Here is a 23,213-nt window from a genome sequence, read left to right on the forward strand (position 1 = left end):
TAAAGCCAGGATGCTCTGATCACTCTAGGTCAAGCCCAGCTTTATCTCTTTTCCCGGATTCCTAAATTATGCTTTTGTGAACCAGGCCTCAGGTCGTTTCTATATGCCAAACACTTTTTTTTTTTTTGGTTGATATGCAAAAAAAAAAAAAACTCTTCTCTCCTACCATCTCAAAGATAAACATAAGAGCATTGCTAAATGCTACTGGAACTGTATGTGTTGATCAGAAGAGATTAAGATTGAGTTTCTCTACAAAACACACACCAGAGGCCTGTTTCACAAAGGAAAACACATTTATGTGGACCTACTTATTTGGCAAAAAAAAGTTAAACCATTTTTTCTGATCTATTTGATTCTGTAACTCTAGAGGGCGCTGTTTTGCTGACGCTTCCGTTACTCCTGAAAAAAAAGCAATGAAGGGATTAAACCTTTTCAGCAGACAGCGTTTGGAAAACAATGTTCACCTCATATCAGATTTTATTGGTGGCATTAATAATGAATACAAAAACATTAAGCCTAGAGTCTAAAACATTCATTCACTTAACAGCTGTTAATGTACTGAACCTTATGGTTGTACATTTTTCTTTCGTTTTGGGGCTGTGAGATGGCGTATTAGAAAAAAGTGAAAAAACACCCTCTAGAATCGCAGAATTTTGTGGAAAATGGTGTAATACCGGGATTTATTGACACCATCTTTGTTTCTTCATGAGACATTAATCCAATTCTCTCAACATGTGCAATAGTCTAGTAAAGGCCTTTCTGTCAAACTTAGAACAACATCAGTCTTCAAAATCACAGTTGAACAGCAACAATGTCCACATGCACAGTGGTGTAGGCTACTATCATAATTTTAAAATAATAATAACAGTACAATATATATATATATATATATATATATATATATATATATATATATATATATATATATATATATATATATATCAGTGGTACATCCCGTGCAGAGAAGAGAAGGAACTGAAGGAACCATTGTGGGAGGAAAAACCTTTGCATGGGATGTACCACCGACAGACAGCTGGAGTGGCTGATATGACCAAATCCTACCAATGGCTAGAGAGGGCTGGATTGAAGGACAGCACTGAAGCACTGATCATGGCAGCACAGGAGCAGGCCATGAGCACCAGAGCAATAGAGACCCATATCTGCCATAGCAGGCAAGATACCAGGTGCAGGCTATGCAAAGAGGCCCAAAAACCATCCAGAATCTCATAGCAGAGTGTAAGATACTAGCAGGGAAGGAATACATGGAACACCATAACCAAGTGGCTGGTATAGTATACAGAAACATCTGTTCAGAATACCAACTGGAGACCCCAGGTCAACATGGGAGTCACCTCCCAAGGTGGTAGAGAAAGACAGAGCTAAGATCCTGTGGGACTTCCAGATACAAACAGACAAAATGGTAACGGGCAACCAACCAGACATTGTGATCATTGATAAGCAGCAGCGGACAGCCGTTGTGATTTATATGGCCATCCAGAGTGATGGAAACATCAGGAAAAAAGATCACGAGAAACTGGAGAAAAATACCAAGGGCTCAGGGAAGAACTAGAAAGGTTGAAGACAGCAGTAGTGCCCGTGGTCATCGGAGGACCCGGGGCAGTAACCCACACTCTGGAGAAGTGGCTCCAACAGATACCTGGAGAAACATCAGACATCTCAGTCCAGAAGAACACAATCATAGGAACAGTTCAGGTCCTGATGTTCTCTGTCACAAACAAGAAGGAGTGGAAGCACTAAGCTAAGGCTTTGCTTCCAGTTGTTTCTAAGTAAATGATCTTTAAAGTACAGAGTGGAGAGCCTACTCTAAAATGTTATATATTTTGTATATATTGTACAACAGTAGGCATAAATAAAAACTAGCGTACATCTCTTGTTCCCACAAACTTGAGCCATGATCCTGTAGGGATGTGTAAATGAAAGCAGGTGTAATTTTTAATTACAACATGCTAATGTGTGCAATGGGATAATGTTGACAGTATTTTCTATTCAGTAGTTGTTGTTCTGGTGTGTCCAAATTGAGAACATGAAACAAAACATATTTTATTTCATCAAGATTTTCAGGAAGCATCAACATATCTTGCATTTCTTTTGATTTCTGTCTCAAATAAGTTGCTGCACAAATTGTGTTTATCTGTCCAAAGCAATGAGATTTCAAATTTCAGAATAGAGGAATGTCTAAAATTATTTTGTTGCTATTTTTCTACTGTTGTGTCGACATAGCATTGAACATGGCATGTGTGTAAATGTGCAGTAGTGGTGGTGGGAGGTAAGCCAAACCTGTTGCATAAAAGATTCCAGAATCAATTAAATTAAACCGACCTTATTAATCAATGGTTAAAATGTTTCATTGTAAGAAGGAGGACTGGCTATTATTTTTCAGATTATAAGCTATTGCTTCCAGATGATTCATGACACAACTCCGAACGCTTTCTTGTCATTGTTCAAAGACAAGCCCCAATAATTTAGCTGCTTCATGAAAGGAAAGGAAACAACTCAAAGGTTTCTTTCTTGCCCTATTTAATTTGTTCGACCTACATAGTGGACCATCTGTTGGAGGGGTCCTCGCATCACTTCCTGAAATGTAGTGTCGACAAACAATGAGATCCCTGCAGAGATCCCTGCAGTGGCGGAAAATGCCCCGCCAGTGGCACTTTATCTGTTTACACAGGGACATACTCACAGGGAGTGTTTGATGTGTTTAAAACGTCTTAACATGTTTTACATGTAAAGAATTGCATATTAGAGCCCAGTGTTACGTAATGGTTTTCTTATTTTCTATCGAAATGCCTCTGCTTTTTGTATATGTGTGGTAAGACATGCTTGCCTTTTCTTTCATTTATTACAATCTTAATTTTTTGAGAACACTCGAAAAAAGAGACCACTAGGGCTCCAGGAAATCCTGAATAGATCAGACTTAATCATAAAAAGAAACATTAAAGATATTATAACAATAGAACACATGAAGGATAAATAAACAAACATATACTCTTTGCTGCTGCCTTTGGTATGCTCTAACTTCAGCACTTGAAAGTCTGTAGTCACCCAAGAATGTATTCAAAGATGTGTCCCCTGTTGTGCATCCTTTAAAATGAAGTTTTATTGTGTTTGCAAACCTTCATCTATTTGTGGTCCCGTATGTTTGGTTATAAATTTTAAACACCAGAGAAGTTGTGGCAACAAATGCTTCTGTTTAAATAAATATCAAAAGGTGATGAATAGAACTACCATGCTTTGTTCACATTTACTGAACACAATTATGCTTTAATTAATAACTTTTATGTGTCATCTTTGGTCATCTTTGAGAAATAAACTTCTTAATCAATCACCTTAATCTGGATGGCATTAAATTGCCCTCTGGTAATAAAGTAAAAAAAAAACCTTGGTGTTATTCTGACCAAGATATGTCATTTAAATCCCATATCAAACAGGTTTCCAGGGATTCCTTTTTTCATCTCCGGAATATTGCCAAAATTAGAAATATTCTGTTGAGGACTGATGGTGACAAACTAGTCCATGCATTTGTTATTTTAAGGGTGGACTATTGTAATTCTTTGCTATCAGGAAGTCCACAAAATGCAGTTCAAAGCCTTCAGCTGATCCAAAATGCACAAGAGGAATCATATTTCTTCTGTTTTAGCTTCCCTTCATTGGCTTTTAACGAATCTCTCTGTATGGTTTGATTTAATTTGACTTTGTAAAGTGCCTTGAGATGACAAGTGTTGTGAATTGGCGGAATGTAAATAAAATAAAATTTTATTTTATTTTATTCTACTTTTTAGAGTGTTTGGGTTTAACATTGCTTTTTGAGCTTTGCACTTTTGTATCAGATTTGGAGAGTTACTAGTTCAAGTCCCATCTGGGACCTTATGTGTGGAGTTTGCATTTCCTTCCCATGCGTGTGTGGGTTTTATTTGGGTTCTCTGGTTTTCTACCACAGTCCAAAAATATGTATATTTGGTTTGGTTAATTAACAACTACAAATTGCCTTTTGGTGTGAGTGGGTTCGAGCATTGTCTTGTTTGTAAGGGACCGATGAATTGTCCAGGGATCACCAACCTTTTTAAAACTGAGAGCTAGTTCATTGGTACTGTTTCATACCATGGGCTACCTGTACTGACCTTTGAAGAGTCAGAGCTCACCTTAACTTCATGCAATATAAACATGCTTTAAATGTTTTAAAATCTATGTAAATACAAGTATGATTAAAAAGAAAGAGCAACTGAATAAAATAACAATTTAAATGCAGCTCACTGAAGAGTTTTTCTATTTTTTTTAAACAGACTTGAGTGCACCACATATGGTCCTGGGGTCTACCTGGTGCCCACGGGCACCATGTTGGTAACCCCTGGTCCAGAGAGTGTTTTCCTTTTTACGCCAGTCGACTCTAGGATAGACAGCAGTTTCCACCCTACAACCCCGATCAGGGTTATGCGAATACCTGAAACGGATACATGTATAATTCTGTTATGTACTGGAGAAGAAAAGTGATTTAATTTGTTCATATTTTACACCCAACCAGAAGAGGTATTTTGTTCTTCCAGTGGGGTCTGGGTCTATCCCCAGACTCCTCCTTCTAGTGGGTTACAAGGAGGAGTCAATATTAAGTTGTTATAAAAATACATTTATATTTATCAGTACAAATTTAATAAATTTTGTCAAAACGTTTTATGACTGCTGTTTTACTTGTATGGTGTAATCTTCTCCAGCAGTTACAGCAGTTACAATTTTTCACACAACTTTTTTGCATGTCTGATTTGATTTCAATGCACTAGAAATCCCAAAACATCAGCCTTAATAGCAAGCTGTACTTTACATAATTCCAGAAATTACTGAACTCTGAAAACTCTAAGTGATGGTGGTTTTCAGGATTTAACATGTTTTTAAACACAATGGCATTGAACCTATCAACGGATCAATGACTTCTGTTACCTTGTTTTCAAATTGACTTAAAATCCCATTTGCATTATTGTTCCATATGAGCAGATTTCTCCAGTGCAAAAATCATCAGATTTCTGCACAGAAGAAAGCATCAGCCAAGGGTTAAACTCTAGTGCCCACACTCTATGTTTAGTGCAACTTATAGTGACCCAAATTTAAGTCCTTTATACCAGGAGGTATTGTAAAACCGGATGTCTGTCAGTACAAAGGATTGATTGAGGTTTGTCAAGGGACAATATAGTCTTTATGTGCGTGTGTGTGTGCACGTGTGTGTGCGTGTTTCTGTGTGTGTATGTGTGTGTCTGAGGCTTGTCAACAAACAAAAGATCAGAACAAGTTGGCGTGACTTTGGTATTTACCAGGAACAAAGTATTACCGTGTGATCCTTTAAACAGTTCCTTTTGGGGATCTTGTTGTTGTACATTCTGATGTATGATGAGTGTTTTTTGAAAGTGTTTACGAAGTTTCAGTCAAAGTGCTGTAATATATAAAATGCATCTATTACTCAACGAGGTTTTGTGCAATTAATAGTAAACACGCATTGACAATCTAATTATCTTCTGCTACAGACACATCTGCTGCTCCTTTCCTAAACGTATGCATTAGCATCCACAGTCACCTTAAAGTCATCCACACAAAACAGTGCAAATTAGAAAGATTACATTATATTATGACATGAAAGCAGTGGTGTGCTTGAAAAATTAAGAAACATAGCTGATCATCATTGCAGAGGATAAGACTGCTAAATTTGAATGGCTGCTGAATTGTTGTATCAGGCTGATTTAATTAAAGGAGCATGCCGTAGGTTACAGGAATTTTGCATTAGTCTGCCCCCTCTGGCTACACGTTGAAATGACACCAGTGGTGTGCATGTGCATGGGAGAAGAGGAAAAGCATCTGCTGCTTCGACTGCACATGTATTTTGTTTACAGCAGGGAAACAGTATCCGCCTGTTTTAACAGAGGTGTCTTCTAAGGTAAGAAAGCTATAAATATTGAAGTTAGCCCGTGTTCTCTTGCTAATGCGTCGATGATGGTGGAGAAACATCATAGTAGCCAGATGAATGAGCGCGTGCAGGACATCACACCCACGTGTGCACCAAGAGGATTCAGCCAGAATCATCCTCTCATGAACTGACTAGAGGAGTCTATTGACGCAAGTGTGGTTAATCGAGGAATTTTACATGTTGGGTAATTGTAAGGGAAAGAAAATAAAAATATGGGACAGAAAATAAATAATATTTAACTTTAAACAGGTTACTAGTCTTGACAATATATGTCTACTTATTCATTTGCTAAGCAAGGAAGAAATATATATTGTCTTTGAATTCAGAAATTACATTTTACATTTATATTTAGTATTACAGCAATTACTAGTTAAAGCACAAATAAAGAAGCTTGGAAAGAATAGAGTGACCAAACTCCATGATTAACTAGTTTGCAGTGCTCAATTTTGCTTTTTTAAGTTGAAATGTGCATGAATTAGTTTATAGATAGTTTTTTTAAGTACCGCCAAACTATTAATGTTTGGGCTGATGTTTATTCATTCATAAACTCATTTTCCCACCTTGAGTCATTCTCTGTGTACTTGGTATCATTGTCCTGTTGCAGGAGCAAATTTTGACCCTACTTCCACTGTCACACAGATGACCTAACATTGGACTCAGTGAACACACTGGCATTAGCAGGAATATTTATAGCCTTTTGAGTGACAGTACATTTCCTAGATATCCTAGACCCAGGGTGACAGTGGCACAGGAATTAGGGTGTTCATCCTACAATTGGCCATCCCTCGCTTTGACCATCTCTGTCGTTGTGTCCTTGGGCAAGACGCTTCACCCGAATTGCCTGTTGCCGGTGGTCAGAGGGCACAGTTATCGTTGCAACCAAATGTAACTTCTGTCAGTCTGCCCCAGGGCATCTGTGGCTACTAACATAGCTCACCACCGTCAGGGTGTGAATGGGTGAATGACTGATTGTAGTGTAAGGCCCTTTGGGGTCGTCAGACTTGAAAAATAGCTATACAAGTACAAGCCATTTACCATTTGCATCTACAAACAACAACCAAAAATATCACCATGACTCAACTTCTGCCCTTGACTGTTTGTTTGATGTTCTTTATTTTGATGCTATGTTTGAATTTTGCCAGATTTGCTCTTCCAGGCTTGTTTCTGACACCTTTTAGCCAAACAGTTATTATTGTTCAGTTTTACTACCTCCATTGTCATGAGATTCCCTCTTAACTGCAAATCAGATGGCTTGTAAAACATTATATATTGTCTTGTACAAACTAAGCTGTAACAATTTTGACACTTATATGGCATGTCCAAATGAATGCTGATACTACGTATTTGCTTTCTATACAAGTGTAATGTAAGTGTAATTTCGGTTTATAAGCTCTTTATATGAGGACATGACGCCACACAGGATATTGTAGATTTGAGGGTAAAAAGTGTTATGAAAGCAAGAGCTGGCAAATTAATCAGAACTGTCTTTTAGTAATCTGAGTTTGCGTACTCTGCAACAGATAAAACTTATGAAAAGAAATAGTGTGTTTTACCTTTCTGTGGTGGGTTTATTGTCTCAAAGTTCAAGAACCTAATAAATGTCTAATGTCCTTTAGTAAGCCATTTCACAGATTAATATACTCTACTGTAAACTGCCTTCCTGGGAGAAGAATCCATTGTGATCAGAGCAAGGGCTGAACAGTCCTTTATTCACTAAATGGATCAGTATCTCGTTTCTATTGCTCAGCTTAAAAGACAAGGCATGTTGTAAAAACCTTTTTTGTTCTTTCCTGAAAGCCAAGGAGAAAAATAGGATCTATATGAAAGGGTGCGTGGTGGAACAGAGTGGCACAGTAAAGCTTTGTTTCACACTTTATCAAATGTAAGTTCTTTCTTGTACGTGTGCACCAGTTGGCTTTTTTAACATTAGGACTCCACCTTGATCCAAATACAAATATGCTCACTTCAATAAATAAAACATGCTCCATGAGATTCAGTTCTGTGGGTCAAAGTGAATCATATAATCGAATAATAAACACATCACACCACTGCTCAAGGTAGAAAATCTTCCAGCACTGCCCTGCTGCACATCTGATACAGAACCATGCACAATGTACTGACCAGGTAAGTCACTTTCTAGGACGCATCAAGTGGAAACCACTTATATTATTTTTGTTTCAGCAGGGGTCAAGATCTGTCATATTTTGCATTAATTGACTGCCCCAAACAGGGATCAGAACAACAACTGATGGAAATAATGTTGATATAATATCTTCAGAGATTAATGCACAAACTGATCAATATAGACATGATATTTGAGTTGCTTTATGACTATGTATTTTTATTACATATTAATTGAAATACTTCACCACCACAACGACTAAATTAATTGACAATGTTTGAGTTTCGATACAAAAGAGATAAAGTAAAGTGGTAGATTAAGGGTATGAATAGGATATGAATTTGTAAATATTATTTTTGTTGTCTTATTTATCTTACTATTAAGGCCAATTATGATAACATTTTAGATACAATTAGGGGACTTGATTTTTTTCCAGAGTTGCAGTTCACATTGGATTTTCTACATTAGGTACGTTTACCTCATAAAACGCACTTTCACAACATGCAATACTGTATAGGTGTGAGCGCGCATGTGTGTTTCTTCATAGGTCTTCCACAGTGGTGGATAGGAGTGTGAAGCAGCAGGTCTTACCCGATTGCATGCTTGCTCACTCACAGAAAATTCTCTAGAAAATTTGTTTCCAGTTTTGTGCATTTTTAATCAAGGTATTTTACAACCCATCCTCTAGCCCAGGTGAAAAGTTGGGCAGAAGTTGAGAACGAATCATGCAGACTTTTGCTTTCTCATCCTGTCACTCCTCTGAAACATCTTTAGACCATTTTTACTCAGAGTACATGTGAAAATGGGTATACTGTAGCATTCTGATGTAGGGGTATAAAAGCTGTAACCAAGGCAGTGGCACTGGAAACATGGCTCCGGGTTGGAAAAGCTATCACAGTAATTACCACAGAAATGTGGTGTACATTGGCTGAGGAAGCCCTGATTGAGAACATATAGCAGTCTTACTGCAGCTTATTTCACTGCATAGGAGCTGGATTTCACAAGGCTGAAGTAATCAATTTTAATCCCTCTGACAATGAATAAGGTCTTTTATAGCAGTAGTTCCTAAAGCTGTGGCTCTCGACTGCAGAGCCTTTTCAGCAAAGTTTGAGAAGTCTTATGTTGTACCTTAAAACACACGATGAGTGAAAAATCCCCTTTTTTAATTTTAGTTTTCTATTGCTTATCACAAAAAGAAGTACGTATTTATATATGTATGCATGTCTATAAGTAATAACATATGCTTTAATTGTTGTCATCAGTTAAAGTCAGTACAAAGTGAGTAAAATATTAAAATATTAGAGAATTATTGCATGTTTTTGCACTCTGTCAAAACCAGCATGCGTTCTGTTTGTCTTGCACGTTTGTTTGCCATCAGTGAGCCCTGAGCCCTGGTTATAGCCCAGATTAACCACCTCCTTATTAACAATTGGCATAATTCTCTGGTCTTTCACTGTATGTACAATGGGATTGGAGGAATCAACTTCCAAGGCAACGACAGGTTGCCTGACACGTAGACACAGACTAGCAGATATCCTGGGATATGCTGAGAGCGGAATGATGTCATTGTCTCTGAGTTAGATGAGAGTGACTCCTCTGATAAAACAGGCGGATACTGTTTCCCTGCTGAGCAGGTGGATGACAGAAAGCGCCATTACATTGTCAGAGGACAGGCATAAAGGGAGCGAGATTGTACTGATTATCACGCAGAACATACACTGAGGAAACAAGTGGAATTCTGGAGGGTAAAATAGCCAGAAAAGAGTTACTGTGTATGTAAAACAACAACAAAATAATAATAAAAAATTAGCAACAGCAACAACAGCTAAAACATTTTAAAGCTGCAGTGCTGACAAGATGAACTGTGAGATTTCTTCTTTTTTTTCCATCAAACAAATGTTAATATCAGACAACAATAACAAGAGTAAATACTAGAATGCAGTTTTCAAATGATGATTTTTTTATTGAGGAGAGAAAACTATCCAAAGCAAGTTGGCCCCATGTAAAAAAGTAACCCTCCTTTGTGAAATCATGAACTAACTTTGACTATTCATCGTTTTTGGTTCAGTTTTGCTGGCCACACCAGGGCCTGACTACAACCAGAACTGAAGACTCAGGACATCACTTCAACAGAACCTGTCTGACACACAAAGTAGGTTAAAGATCTCGAAAAGCAGCGCATAAATCCACATCACTTCCCAGTTTACAGAAACTCAAGAGATAGTGGAGATGCAAAACAGTTATTGACATCCATCCATTCGGAAAGGGGTTTACGCAGTCACTTCGAAGGTTCCTCCCAGCGCAGCGGTAAGAGCCGTTATCCACACATGGAGAAAACATGTAACAGTGATGAACTTCTTCAGGAGTGCCTACCGAAATTACTTTACGAGCACATCAACAAGTCATCCACTGGGTCACAAAAGAACCCAGAACAACTTTTAAAGCACTGCAGGTCTTACTAGCCTCAGTCAAGGTCAGTGTTCAAGAAAAAGACTGGCCTCATTAGAGGGTTACTAGGCCAAAACTACAAGGCTATCTCATATTTACATTTTAGCGATTCTTAAAACAGCATACCAACAGTCAAACACGGTGGCGGTATTGTGATGGTCAGAGGCTGCTTTAAGATCTGGACGACTTGCCGTAGTTGAAGGAACCATGAATTCTTCTCTGTACCAGACAATCCTTGAAGAGAATGTCCAACCGACAGCTCGTGACCATAAACTCAAGCTTAAAATAAGACAAACAACCATTCATGCACGCACTCACACCTAATGAGAATTTAGAGAGACCAATTAACCTAACAGTCATGTTTTTGGAATGTGGGAGGAAGCACATGGAGAACATGCAAACTCCATGCAGAAAGCCCCAGGGTTGGATTTGAACCCAGAACCTTCTTGCTGCAAGGCAACAGTACTACCCACTGTGCCACTGTGCAGCCCAAGCTCAAAATACCTTAAAATAAATTATCATGGATTTTTAAACCCTGTTGAGATGCTGATCTAAAACAGGCCATTCACACTAAAAAGTCCTCCCATGTGGCTGATTCAAGGCAAATCTGCAAAAAGAGTAGACCTTAAATCCTTCACAGTGACGTGGAAGACTTTTGCCAGACATCACTAACATTCGATAGCATTTGTTGCCGCCAGTGGTGTGTTTTTTTGTTTTTTTTTTAAACAGCTGAGCCGGTGACTAATTCAAGTGAGGTTATTTGTGACTTTTTGCCATCTTAGATATCACATAATTAGGGTTTTGTTGAAAAACATAAAATGTACTGTGTATAAAACAATATGGGAAAAGAAAAATATTGTTTCGGGAATCAATAAGTGATTTGACAGCAGTTTGTAAGTACATGGTGTTGTAGTATTTCCCTCAAGCTTTTTCCTTTCCCAAGCCCTGATATGGAATTATTAATAGCTCTAAGGGGAGCCAGACAGGAAAGTTCAACCAGGACTGACCCCTCAAGTGTTCAATAGTCATTCTTCGGGTGCTTGAAGTAAACAATATACGTTGTTTATTAAATAAACTCATTTATTCTATTTGCAACTTCCAACTTCTTTTACATATGATTGATACAGTTGTTATTAAAAAAAAACCTGCAATTAATCTTTTGTAAGGCAATCTTGTTTGTTCTTCTCAGACCTCACATACAGTATTATTGTGGTGGATTACTCTGACCTTGTCTTTGAACAAGCACATGACGGAGGGGTGGAGAAAGCTTTGTAAAGGGGCATGGCACTAAGTCTCCCACAGCCAATAAGAACGACTGACCCCCTAATTTAGCACTTTAGCGTCCAGATCAACACACTGTTTGATCTGGTCACTGAGAGAACTCAATGTTGTACTTTTCACTTTGCTTACTGGGAATAGATAGAAGCTGACGCTCTGGTGCCTCTGGCAACTTTTGGTCTGTCATAGTGGATACAGACGCACAGATCCCTTCTGGCCAATCTGTCAAACATATGCAGTGAATCTTAACTTTTTTTTTATCCAAATCTAAATTTGCTCAGTCATATTCAGTTATCTCTGCTTTGCATTAATGCACCTTTGAGGGTTATTCTGTGGAGCTCATCTATACTTTTTGAAGAGCTCCTGCGAAGGTAAGACACTCAACCCAGACACTTTGCACATTCATTGTTTAACCAACATACTTTAAAAGTAATTACTTGGTTAAATATTTGCCTTTAGGCTTAAGATTTAGAAAGAATGTTTAGCTCTTCTACATTCTTATATAAATGTTTTGGTTATTGTTTGATTGAGCACATTTTATGCACTTTACGCATCTATAATGATCTCACTTATGATATTTAATTATTAATATCAGAGCCCTATGGTCAGAGGAGGCCCAGAGTGGGGCTACAAAGATAAATCTAGCAGCTGGACCACTATACAAATAAGTTTATTACAGCAAATAAAACTCCTATTTATTGTTATTTAGCATTAGCGAAGCTGATTTGTCAAATTTTTGTCTTGATAATTTTGTTTAGTAGCATTTAGACAAACATTTTTCATCAGTAAAACAGGCATTTTGCAAAGCTTTTACAAACAATCTCTGTCTTTTCCCTGCTTGTTTGGAGAAGCAGGGATGGTTTAAGACATAAAAACTCAGATAACAAATGGTCCGAACAAGGCCGTCAGAAAAGTAAAACGTTTCTTATTAGAGAGCAAATCAAACTGCATTATTTGATTTGGTTTCAGTAAATCATGTTATGTGGATAAAACGTAATCTGCTGAGGACTCAGGATTGCTTCAGACTACCTCACTTTAGAGACGACAAAAACTGAATCTCCCTTTAGGGTTTTGGAGTTGATAAAATTTTCCCAGAGTGAAAATTCTTAAAGGAAATCATTTAACTTATCAATGGACTAATCTGAACTTTTGTACATCACCTATAATGCTAGCTAACCCTCGTCTCTACTGGTATGTTTGTTGTCATGTACTGTCAGGCAGCCACTTTCCCTGCTTTATTTAGACCTTCACAGACAGAGGGGCTTCATGCCTCTGTTTGTTTGTCTTATTTCAGTCTTCCACCTGGCTTAACTGAATTAAGCCTACAGTTCTTACTGAATTGTTTGAGACTCATCCCTGAGTTTTGAGCAGGATGTCTGATCTTCAGTGGAAGAGACATAAAAGAATAGTCTCTGCTGAAAATAAGGAAACATTTTCCATGCAGACAACTCTATTTTAAAGCTAACCTCAAGACTAAATGGTCAGAGAATGGAAACATTCAAACCTTTTATTTCTTTTTGCAGTTCCCACAGAAAGTTGACGTTGGCGGATCGCAATCCCGACTATATTTATCAAAGGTGAGAATAGATTTCAAACGTCACATTCAACCACTAGTAGTTTGACCGTTTTTACAAAGTGGGAGTACCGTTGCTTTATTTGGGGTGTGTCTAGTTTCCACTAAAATGGGATTGACCACATTATTAATGGGATGATGCCACTTTGTTTACAAATATATCATATTTGGGAAATGCGCACATATACTCCAAAGCAGGAGTAGTGTTTGTAAGGTCATGATTTATCTCCTGAGAACCCATGTCAGGAGAATAAAGTCAAACTTTCAATCACTTTTAGCTTTACTTTGTCAGAATAAAGAGACATTTTCCCTAATGGTACAGAGAATTATTTATAAGAGCTTACTTCTTCAAAGTTACCTATATAAACAAGAACATTGCAACTTTACAGTGTACACAAACATGTCATTTCATAAAAAGTGCGAAAATGCAAAAACACATTATGTAGCATTTTATTTATAGTGTACAATAGAAAGTATACGTTTCAAACAGATCTCATTTCATATGATTTGACACATGAGGTAAAGTTTGTTTTTAAAACTGGTGGAGTAAAATTAATCAAACAGGTTTCACTTATAAGTGATACATTTTTTGCATGTTTGTTATACTTTTTTTTTTTTACAAACGGGATTTATTAAAGTATGCAACTATGATCTGAATATAGCCATTCTTAAAACTAAATCTGGTATATGCCATACGATCAGAAACAAAACGTTAATTATTTCATTCTCTTTAAAGCCCCAGTTGAGATTGTTCCAACTCTATGAAAGAAAAAAAAGTTATACAAATCAAGTGATGCTCATAGCCTCAAACAAACACAAGCACCTAATGTTAAATAATGTTGGCTTCAAGCAATATATATGCAAATTTCAAAACATTTACCCAAGTGTATACTACAAGATTTTAAGATTCTACCCGTAATGAATGGGAAGAGAGATAAAGAGAGATACGATGAGTTTTTATATTTATTTCCCACTTATGTATCTGTAGCTCAACACAGGAGGCACAATTACAGCCGCACAGCTGCGGCTAAAATCCCAGCTCAATAACAAAAGTTATTTTACACATTAAATATTCACCACTTGCTGCACAAGACCAGCTTATCCAATAGGTTTTCAGAGCACTAAACCAATTCATCAACCAAATCAAGTCCTGCTCGCCTGAAAAACGCTGTATTATCACCCACTTTAAAGCTTGGCCCTGAGCTATGCAGCAATGTGAATTTACCGTGTTTTCATGGTCTGATCTATGTACTCTCCATATAGTCCCCCCCCCCCACCCACCACACCACACCACACCCTCCGTGTAAACAATACAGTAAGCCGTTTGACTCTGTAGATGGATTCGTATTCATCACATCTAAAGTGGAACTGTGAGGAGTTCAGTGAGCGCATGTAGAGAGCAATTCAAAGTAAAGGAAACCCAGAAACTGCATCCTTAAACAGTTTTATTGACCCAGAGGTTTAATTTGATTTTAAAAAATGTGTTCGATTTATTTTATACATGAATCAGCAGCAACACAGGGGTGCAGGAAAAAACCTGATCAGGATAAAATAAAACATTATTAGCTGTGTAGATTTTTACATTAGCGCTTCACAGTATAGTGATGAAGATTGTCAGTCATCCAGGTGATGATCAATCCAAAAAAAGGTTTTAAAAATAATAAAACAACTGGACTTCTATTCTGAAGATGGAGATGTTTCGCTTCCCATCCAGGAAGCTTGCTTAATTCAAAATCATTTTGAATCAACACCTGCTTCTTTCCTGTAACAGACAGATGCCAAATCACTATGAGTTTGTAGAAAATTAAGGAGTATGTAGAAAAATTAATAAATCCTGTGAGAGGTTAAATGCCAACAATTTGTCAGACAGACCCTCTGCAGTTTGATAAAGTTCAAACCGAAAATGTTTCTAACAGCGAGATACAATGCTATGTTAGCAGATGATAGGGAAATAAGGGAAATGTGTTGCTGTTTAGTTAGCTTACCAACGTGCATGTTACCCTAAAATCACTTCAGTTGATGTTGCAGGCTTTATTAATTAATGTCACAATAAATTCAACTGTTAAACTGGACCCTAAATCTAACCGGTATTTTGCCAAAAACATGTCACTGTAATGTTTTATAGTTTGAAAAATTCACTGAGGCTGATAACCTGATAACCAACACACAGCCAAAGTTTATCTGACATTGTACGGTAAAGAATTTGTTGCAAATTTGTAACATTTTAGACTGTCTTGTAAATAAAAACTTGTGTCTCAATGAGACTACAAACAAAGGTTTAGTACTACTACTACTACTACTAATAATAATAATAATAATAATAATAATAATTATTATTATTATTATTATTATTATTATTATTATTATTATTATTATTATTATTATTATTATAGTAAACAGAATTTCACTAAAACCTACTGGAACAGTGAAATAAATAAAACTGCACTCTGTTTCACAATTTGATATATTCATACATGAACTGATGGAGATGCAAATCTTCTCATTATTAGATATGACAAACCATGGAGTGATTTATTATTTTTAACATGTCCAAACTCAGTTTGTCCAAAAAAGTCTGTCTTTAAAATGAATATATGAAATAATTTTTTTTGTATGTTTCCTTTCTCTCCCCTCAGCACATTTTTGTAATTAAAGAAAGATGCCAGTTGCCCTTGGGGGGCCTCAGGGCTACACACCACCTGAGGGTGGCTGGGGATGGCTGGTGGTGGTTGGGGCCTTTATCTCTATTGGCTTCTCCTATGCTACTGCCAAGTCTATCACTGTCTTCTTCAAGGAAATCGAACTGATCTTCGATGTGTCCAGCAGCCAGGTGTCTTGGATCTCCTCCATTATGCTAGCGGTCACATACGGTGGAGGTGAGCCACGCCACACGCCACATCACTGGCTACTGATAACACTTGACATTTAGTACATCAGGAAGACCGACTGAATCAATTTCTAGCTCTTAGCATGAGTGGGAAAGATTTATTCCTGCTGGGCATAGTTCAAAATAAACTTTTTTTCACTTTTTGTTAAAATGCAAGCTTTTATACAAGTCTCTCATATTGGGACAAAGAGGCCCCTGATTCTCACACTAATACAACAGACTGAATTAATAACTATGTCATCCTAAGAGAGAGAGAACAAAAAAAAAAAAAAAACACTGGAGTTCAACCATTGAGGTGATTTTGCAACACTATCTGTCTCAGGAGCATGTGAATAGGTTTTGCTTTGTATAGCCATGGATTGTTTCCCCTTGCACTTTGAGAGAGGAAGGACCACCAGGAAGTTTGGCGGTGTTGTTGTACGGAGGATGAGATGAATGAAACGGTGGATGATGTCACAAGCTTCTGGACAGTTCGGTGATAAGACTCTATTCATGTACTCAAAAAAAAGGGGAGTTCAAAGAAGCTTTCATTGTCCCACACGATTCTCCAATCAAAACACTGCCTTGACCTTTACTTCAATGTGTTGTGCATTGTAAGATTGCCAAAAATAAAGATATTTAGAGAGCGCAGAAAGAAACTCACACTAAAAGGGAAATATTTTTGTAATAATGTTAGATTTGCATTTACAATTGAAACCTGCATTATTTACCTGCATAAAACTATTTTTTTCTCACAATTTGACATTAAATCAGATTAAAGCTTTCATACTTCGGGGCTGTTAAGATGTCAAATTCATACGTTTACATATGCTTAATTGCTATCTGGTAGAATTACCCTTTAAAGTTTTAAAATTAGGTGAAACATTTTGCTTATTCTTTCACAAGTTTTTTTTACTATAGTTTGCTATAATTTTGGCCATTCCCCCTGATAGAAATGTGTAACTGCACCAGGTTTGTAAAAACTGCCTTCCTTAAACACACCTTATCCTCGTTCAAATTTCTATGGGACTGAAATCATTAGGATGATTTCCATATTCTGCCAATTGGTGTTCACTAAAACGGATGCTAAATCAACCGATTGCTCAGATGTGGCTGCAGAGTTGACTGATGTGAGTAAATGATCTGATATCAGGCACTTAACGTTACTGTAGATCGGTTTATTTAATTGATAATGGTTGGTCTAGGATCGCACTGAGCTGCTGCTTTACTGCGAGGTATTTCAGAGGGTCAGGCTTGGTCTGACATTATCTAATTTTGATTTACTAACTAAGCACACCAGCATCATGATAGTTCTGCGATATTGTCGCCAGATGGTGCCACATCTGTTTATGTTTGCTAATCGCGCCCAGTGTGGGGGCTATTTTTATCCACAAAAAGGACCATTAAAACATCAGGATGGAGGCTTGGTGTATATAACCTTATTTTATCATGATCAAAAGGTTTTTGGTCTTTTTTAAGCATATAACATGGCTATGTATCTTTAAGATGTTGTGTAATGTTCTCCCATATTACGTTCCTCGTGATATCATATGCGTATTTTGGAAAATGCACTAGTCCCTCTGCAGTAATACATCAGGGGGGAACTGTTCTGAGCTTGCAAGTTTCCCCCATTCCTGAAACAGACATTATGGCCAACAACTTCAAATTTAGCTTCATCCCTCCAAAACTTATGCTCTTTGTCCCTAAATACATCTGTCTTTTATTGTTGCTTTTGGAACTCTGGCTTCTTCCTCTCTGAGCGGTTTAGTAGCTCATATTGGCACAGGAGTCTTTTGATGGATAGTAAAACTCTCTTACCAGCTTCAATGAACCATCCTCACAAGCATTTTTACTTTTGTTATTTTGCTTGTGCTCATACTTTACACACAAATACATTCATCTTCTAACCTACCTTCTACCTGAAAAAGGAGCCTGCAGGTATCTAAATAACCAGTATTCTGAAGTTCCACAGTTCTTTTCCTGATATTTTGCCTGATTTGATTAATTTTGTCAATAATATCACACAGGGAAGCAGTTCGTTTGAGGTGATTCCTTAAAATTCACCCACAAGTCTTCCTCCATTTAATTCAAACATTCTCAATAAATCAGTCAGAAGCTTACAATGTCATGACATAATCATCTGAGTTTTCAAAAAAATATAAAGGCATAATAATCTTCACGTTCTGTAGACCCTCTGGTGTGAAGAAATCATTAAAACGTTCCCTAACAAATCTATCTATAGTTGTTTTGTCAGAGGAAATTGTTTTTTGTTTTTTTTTGGTAATCCTAAGTGACCTAAAACATACAAAGTTTAATCTGATTTAATCTCCAACTCTGTAAAAACAAATACACAAAAACAAAATTAACCATGCCACATGTTTATTATGTACTAGAAACAACTGAAACAACTCATTCAGTGTAAGTCCTCATTGCACAATATAATCATCGTGTTGAAACCCTGAAAGGAATCAGTGCTACTTACTGTTTGGCATCCAGTTATCCTAGGAAGTAGGTGCAAACCAACACGTAGGCTGTCGTAAGTAGTTATGTCGAGTTATACCGTGAGATTATTTGATTGGCCGTATCACTTTGCAGGGGTGTACCCACCTTTTACCCATGAAAAAGTAAATAGATCCAGGCTTTAGTGTGGTTAGACAAACCAAGCTCCTCACATGTCTTCATGTGTTGCAACCTACGATGGCATCAATTCTCCAACAAACCTTGTACTCACAATATTGAGCTACTTTGGGTTCACTCATCCCCTTGGAGTCTCAATGCAAAACAACACTGAGCTGTTCTGGGAGATAACCTTTATCCACTCATGAAGTATCTCTGTCCCAATAGAAACTGACTCCTGCGGTTGACAATGTTCCCCATTGTAAGAGTGTGAGTTTTCAGTGAGTGGCGTGATGAATGTGAAAATAGCTGAAGTCTATCAAATCCTACAACTCAGCTGAATATTAAGTATCAATTTCATCCATCCATCCATCCATCCATCCATAAGAGTGTAGACGGACTAGGAAATCAATAAATTGGTTTTGAGCTCATTTCTCTTGAGCAAAGTCCTTATTGTTACAGAAGAAGAATGATTCTTGATCAAGACACCAAGATACTTGAACTCCTCTGCTTAAGGCAGAGAGTCACCCACTATCCTAAGAATATAATCTACATTTATTTTCTTGGTTGAGAATGGACTTCTGTCACATCTCTATAATTCAAAAGACTCAGTCTCAGCATTATTACACACACCATCTGTTCTTACTGTACATCTATCCTCTTTGCTGCGGGTTGTGACAGCCCTTTTTGATTTTACTCCAATTATTACCTGATCAGGTGTCAGTCCAGCTTTCTTCTATACTCAATCCTTGGAGCGTTGTACAGGAGCGGTGTCTATTTCTAGGGGTCAGTGAGTAAGAGGGGTAATGGGCACATACTAGATCGCTAGTCTGTCAGAGCGCAATAATTAGGCGCAACAATGATGATTCGTGGAAATATTTAGATGTAACATTCAAATTTACAGTTATACTTTGCCATGGTTTATAACTGAGAAACTTTTTTTTTTGTGCCATGAGCACATGGCACCTCAGTCTGTTCAAGTGTGTATATTCATCTGGACATTCCCAGCACATCAGCAGGAGAGGTTCAGTAACAGCACATCTCTGAACTCCATTAATTTTTGATTCATCACGTTCATAATATTCTACACCGGTTTGTATCCAACCTTTATACCCTAAGCAACCCTCCTTGCAAAGTGGAAGGAAGGAACTCATTGTTTGCGTGGAAATGGCCTGCATTACAATTTAAAAACCCTTTGTCTTGCACCGTGCTGGCAAATGAGTTTGGACAACCTCTAAACAAAAACTGTCAGTTTCCATTTAGCTTCATTGGGGACTGCAGGGATTTGGCAGGGAGGCAGAAGTGTCTTCCGTGTAGATTTTCGTACTCATTTAGGCTCATTGTTATAAGTGGTAGATGGAGATAGTGTTTTGCAATCCAAACTCATTTTTTTGTCATTTCTCTGCAAATCACAGAAATGTCCATAAATCTTTCTTTTGAACAGTACGATCCACACATTTCTCATTAAGCCAGTCTTTCAATAAGAAGTGTGCCAGGTGCCAAAAAAACGCCAGCAGGGCAAAACATATTCCTTTTATTTTATCTTCTTTGGGCAGATCACTGATCACCCCCTTTTTCCTACACAGATTCAAAAGAAGACCTCTAATACCCCATCCCCCCCCCTCCCCACCACCACCACCAACTTGTCTGCAGTTTAATATTAATATGTACTATTTAATCCAAGTCAATTAAAAATACATAACATCATTTTGTATGAACCATAGAACATAATCAATGATTGCAGTGTTTTTAGTGTTTTCTTACAGATCACATTACCAACGACATGAAAATACATTAAATGCAGGAGAGCACTGACACATGATTGAGGAAGCTGTTTGAATTTGCTAAACCACTGCTGTGGCACTAGAGCCCCCTGGTGGATGAAAGTACAATCTGCATGTTGTCTGAGTCTCAAAGCACAACGGCTGTTTCTGACAGTTTGTCGTTTTTCATGACATTATCAGGGCCTATCAGCAGCATTCTGGTGAACAAGTATGGGAGCCGTCCCGTCATGATGATTGGAGGACTCCTGTCCGGATCTGGGTTTATTGCTGCCTCTTTTTGCAACTCAATTGAAGCACTTTATTTCTGTGTTGGTATATTGGGAGGTTTGTATTTTCTTTTTTCTTTTTATGTATTATCATTGTGGTCAAATTAAAATCAGTTGTTCACACATCTATTTTTTCTTTTTTTTTTCTTTTTTTTTAGGTTTGGGATTGTCCATGAACCTCAACCCAGCCCTCACTATGATCGGAAAATATTTCTTCAAGAGACGGCCTATAGCTAATGGGATTGCCATGGCAGGGAGCCCTGTCTTTCTCTCTACGCTGGCTCCTCTAAACACCTGGTTCTATGACCAGTTTGGTTGGAGAGGAAGTTTTTTGATCCTGGGTGGCCTGCTTCTCAATTGCTGCGTGGCTGGTTCCCTAATGCGACCAATAGGACCAAAACCCAAACCTGCGGAAAAGACAACTGAGAGGAGGAGTGTGTTGCAAACCATTAACAGCTTCCTGGACTTTACTTTGTTTAAGCACCGGGGATTTTTACTCTACATTATAGGCAATGTTGTCATGTTGTTTGGTCTGTTTACACCTCTTGTGTTCCTTTCCAATTATGCAAAGAGTAAAGGCATCCCCAAAGAGAAGGCAGCATTTCTTCTGTCTGTGTTGGCTTTTGTTGACATGGTGGCCCGGCCCTCAATGGGCATTGTGGCCAACACTAAATGGATCCGGCCCAGGATACAGTACTTCTTTGCTATTTCTGTCTTGTATAACGGTGTCTGTCATCTTCTTGCTCCAATTTCGGTCGACTACAAAGGCTTTGTCATTTATTCCATCTTCTTTGGATTTGCCTTTGGCTGGCTAAGTGCAGTGCTGTTTGAGACCTTGATGGATCTGGTTGGAACCCAGCGCTTTTCAAGTGCTGTTGGCCTGGTCACTATTATGGAGTGTGCTCCTGTTTTGTTAGGGCCCCCATTGCTTGGTGAGTACACTTTCCATCAGAAAAATTAATGAAATTTGTAAAATCTGGAATATTTTTTTTCATTTCTGTACAATTTCTCAAACAGATTGCCCTACAGCAATATGACACATTTTGGCACATTTTGTCTTTACAGGAAAGTTCAAAGACATCTACCACGATTACAAGTATACATACCAAGGGTGTGGGATTGTTCTCGTCGTCTCCAGTGTCTTCCTGTTTGTTGCCATGGGAATTAACTATCGCCTGCTGGATAAAGAGAAAAAAGAGGAGGAGAGGAAGGTCAGGATGGGAGTTGGACCGCCAAATCCCAGCAGGGATAACTCTGCCAAAGAGGTTGGAGAAGTTAAGAACAGTGAGGACGCTGTCTAGTGGTCTAATACATACCTGCTTGCATTTTCTAATGCAATCTCATGTTGTTCAAAGATGTTTTTAAACCCTCTGTGAAATACTGTACATCAACAGTTCTTTGGTTCAATGCTGTATTTGAATGGTGCCAGTGAAATCACAGACCCATTCGCGAAGAAACAATATAACAATAATAAACAATTTAAATATTTACTAATTTTTAAAAGCCCTTTAAACTATGATAAGCATTCAACTTGAAATACCTCTTATATACAGATATTGGTATTTACATTTACTTGTACTTTAATATTAGGTGATAGATAATATGGCTTTAATATATAATCAGGGATTATTACTAACCTTTTTAACTGTATGTAAGCATATATGCATGTGGTATTTTAATTATGTACCGGAGCTACAGCAGAGCATTATATTTCAAAAGATAGATATTTTCTGAGTGGACCTGATGCTGTTTATTTTTTTTTTTAGATTTGCAGGTCATTACTGCACTATTCTAACTTTATTTATTCCAAAAATATATTGAAGCAACATTCAGTTTCCTTTGTAAACACGTTTTTGTAATATAATATGATTTATTTTGAAGTTAATGAAATCTTTACGGGCTGCATTGTTTGCAAAGTGATAGGAATATGTGGCCCAACTGCAGTTTGCTGTATTTTTCTGTGTATATGGGAGCTGTGTTGGAGAGACAAATAAAGATCAATTTAACAAAAATGTTCACTTCATTCATTCTGTTTCATAACCCACAGAAATTAAGGCATCAGATAATTTAAGAATAATGAAGTCATACCTATGAGTCAAGAATATTAGGCATCCTTAGAGCCAGATAAAAGAAATGAATAATTAGATTTACTGTTAATATGTGGGACACTTCTAGCTTAATAAGACATTAAAGTATGACTATCAACCATTGGTCTTTCTCTGACATAAAGAGGCATTCATACTCCCAATTTTTTTTCTAGTGCTTATTTATAGCAATAGGTCACCAGTCCATCAC

The 23,213-nt window shown here is 37.5% G+C and overlaps 1 protein-coding gene across 1 annotated transcript; it reads left to right on the forward strand.

Annotated features, from left to right (window-relative positions):
• Positions 1–11,866: 11,866 nt before the first annotated feature.
• On the forward strand, positions 11,867–22,930 carry slc16a1a (solute carrier family 16 member 1a). The gene is made up of 6 exons (XM_012865080.3): positions 11,867–12,184; positions 13,337–13,390; positions 16,023–16,262; positions 20,833–20,976; positions 21,077–21,850; positions 21,984–22,930. Exons 3-6 carry the CDS (start codon positions 16,046–16,048, stop codon positions 22,217–22,219), a joined length of 1,371 nt encoding a protein of 456 aa, XP_012720534.2. The 5' UTR covers positions 11,867–12,184; positions 13,337–13,390; positions 16,023–16,045; the 3' UTR covers positions 22,220–22,930.
• Positions 22,931–23,213: the final 283 nt, after the last annotated feature.

This window comes from Fundulus heteroclitus, chromosome 20 (assembly GCF_011125445.2).
Source record: "Fundulus heteroclitus isolate FHET01 chromosome 20, MU-UCD_Fhet_4.1, whole genome shotgun sequence".
Lineage (NCBI taxonomy): Eukaryota > Metazoa > Chordata > Actinopteri > Cyprinodontiformes > Fundulidae > Fundulus > Fundulus heteroclitus.

What these genes read in the sequence shown, in the direction of transcription:
- slc16a1a (XM_012865080.3), top strand. Translation starts at nt 16,046, where the DNA reads ATGCCAGTTGCCCTTGGGGGGCCTCAGGGCTACACACCACCTGAGGGT. An exon ending in CTGTGTTGGTATATTGGGAG is followed by an intron (nt 20,977 to 21,076) that starts GTTTGTATTTTC and finishes CTTTTTTTTTAG; the next exon opens with GTTTGGGATTGTCCATGAAC. An exon ending in GTTAGGGCCCCCATTGCTTG is followed by an intron (nt 21,851 to 21,983) that starts GTGAGTACACTT and finishes TTGTCTTTACAG; the next exon opens with GAAAGTTCAAAGACATCTAC.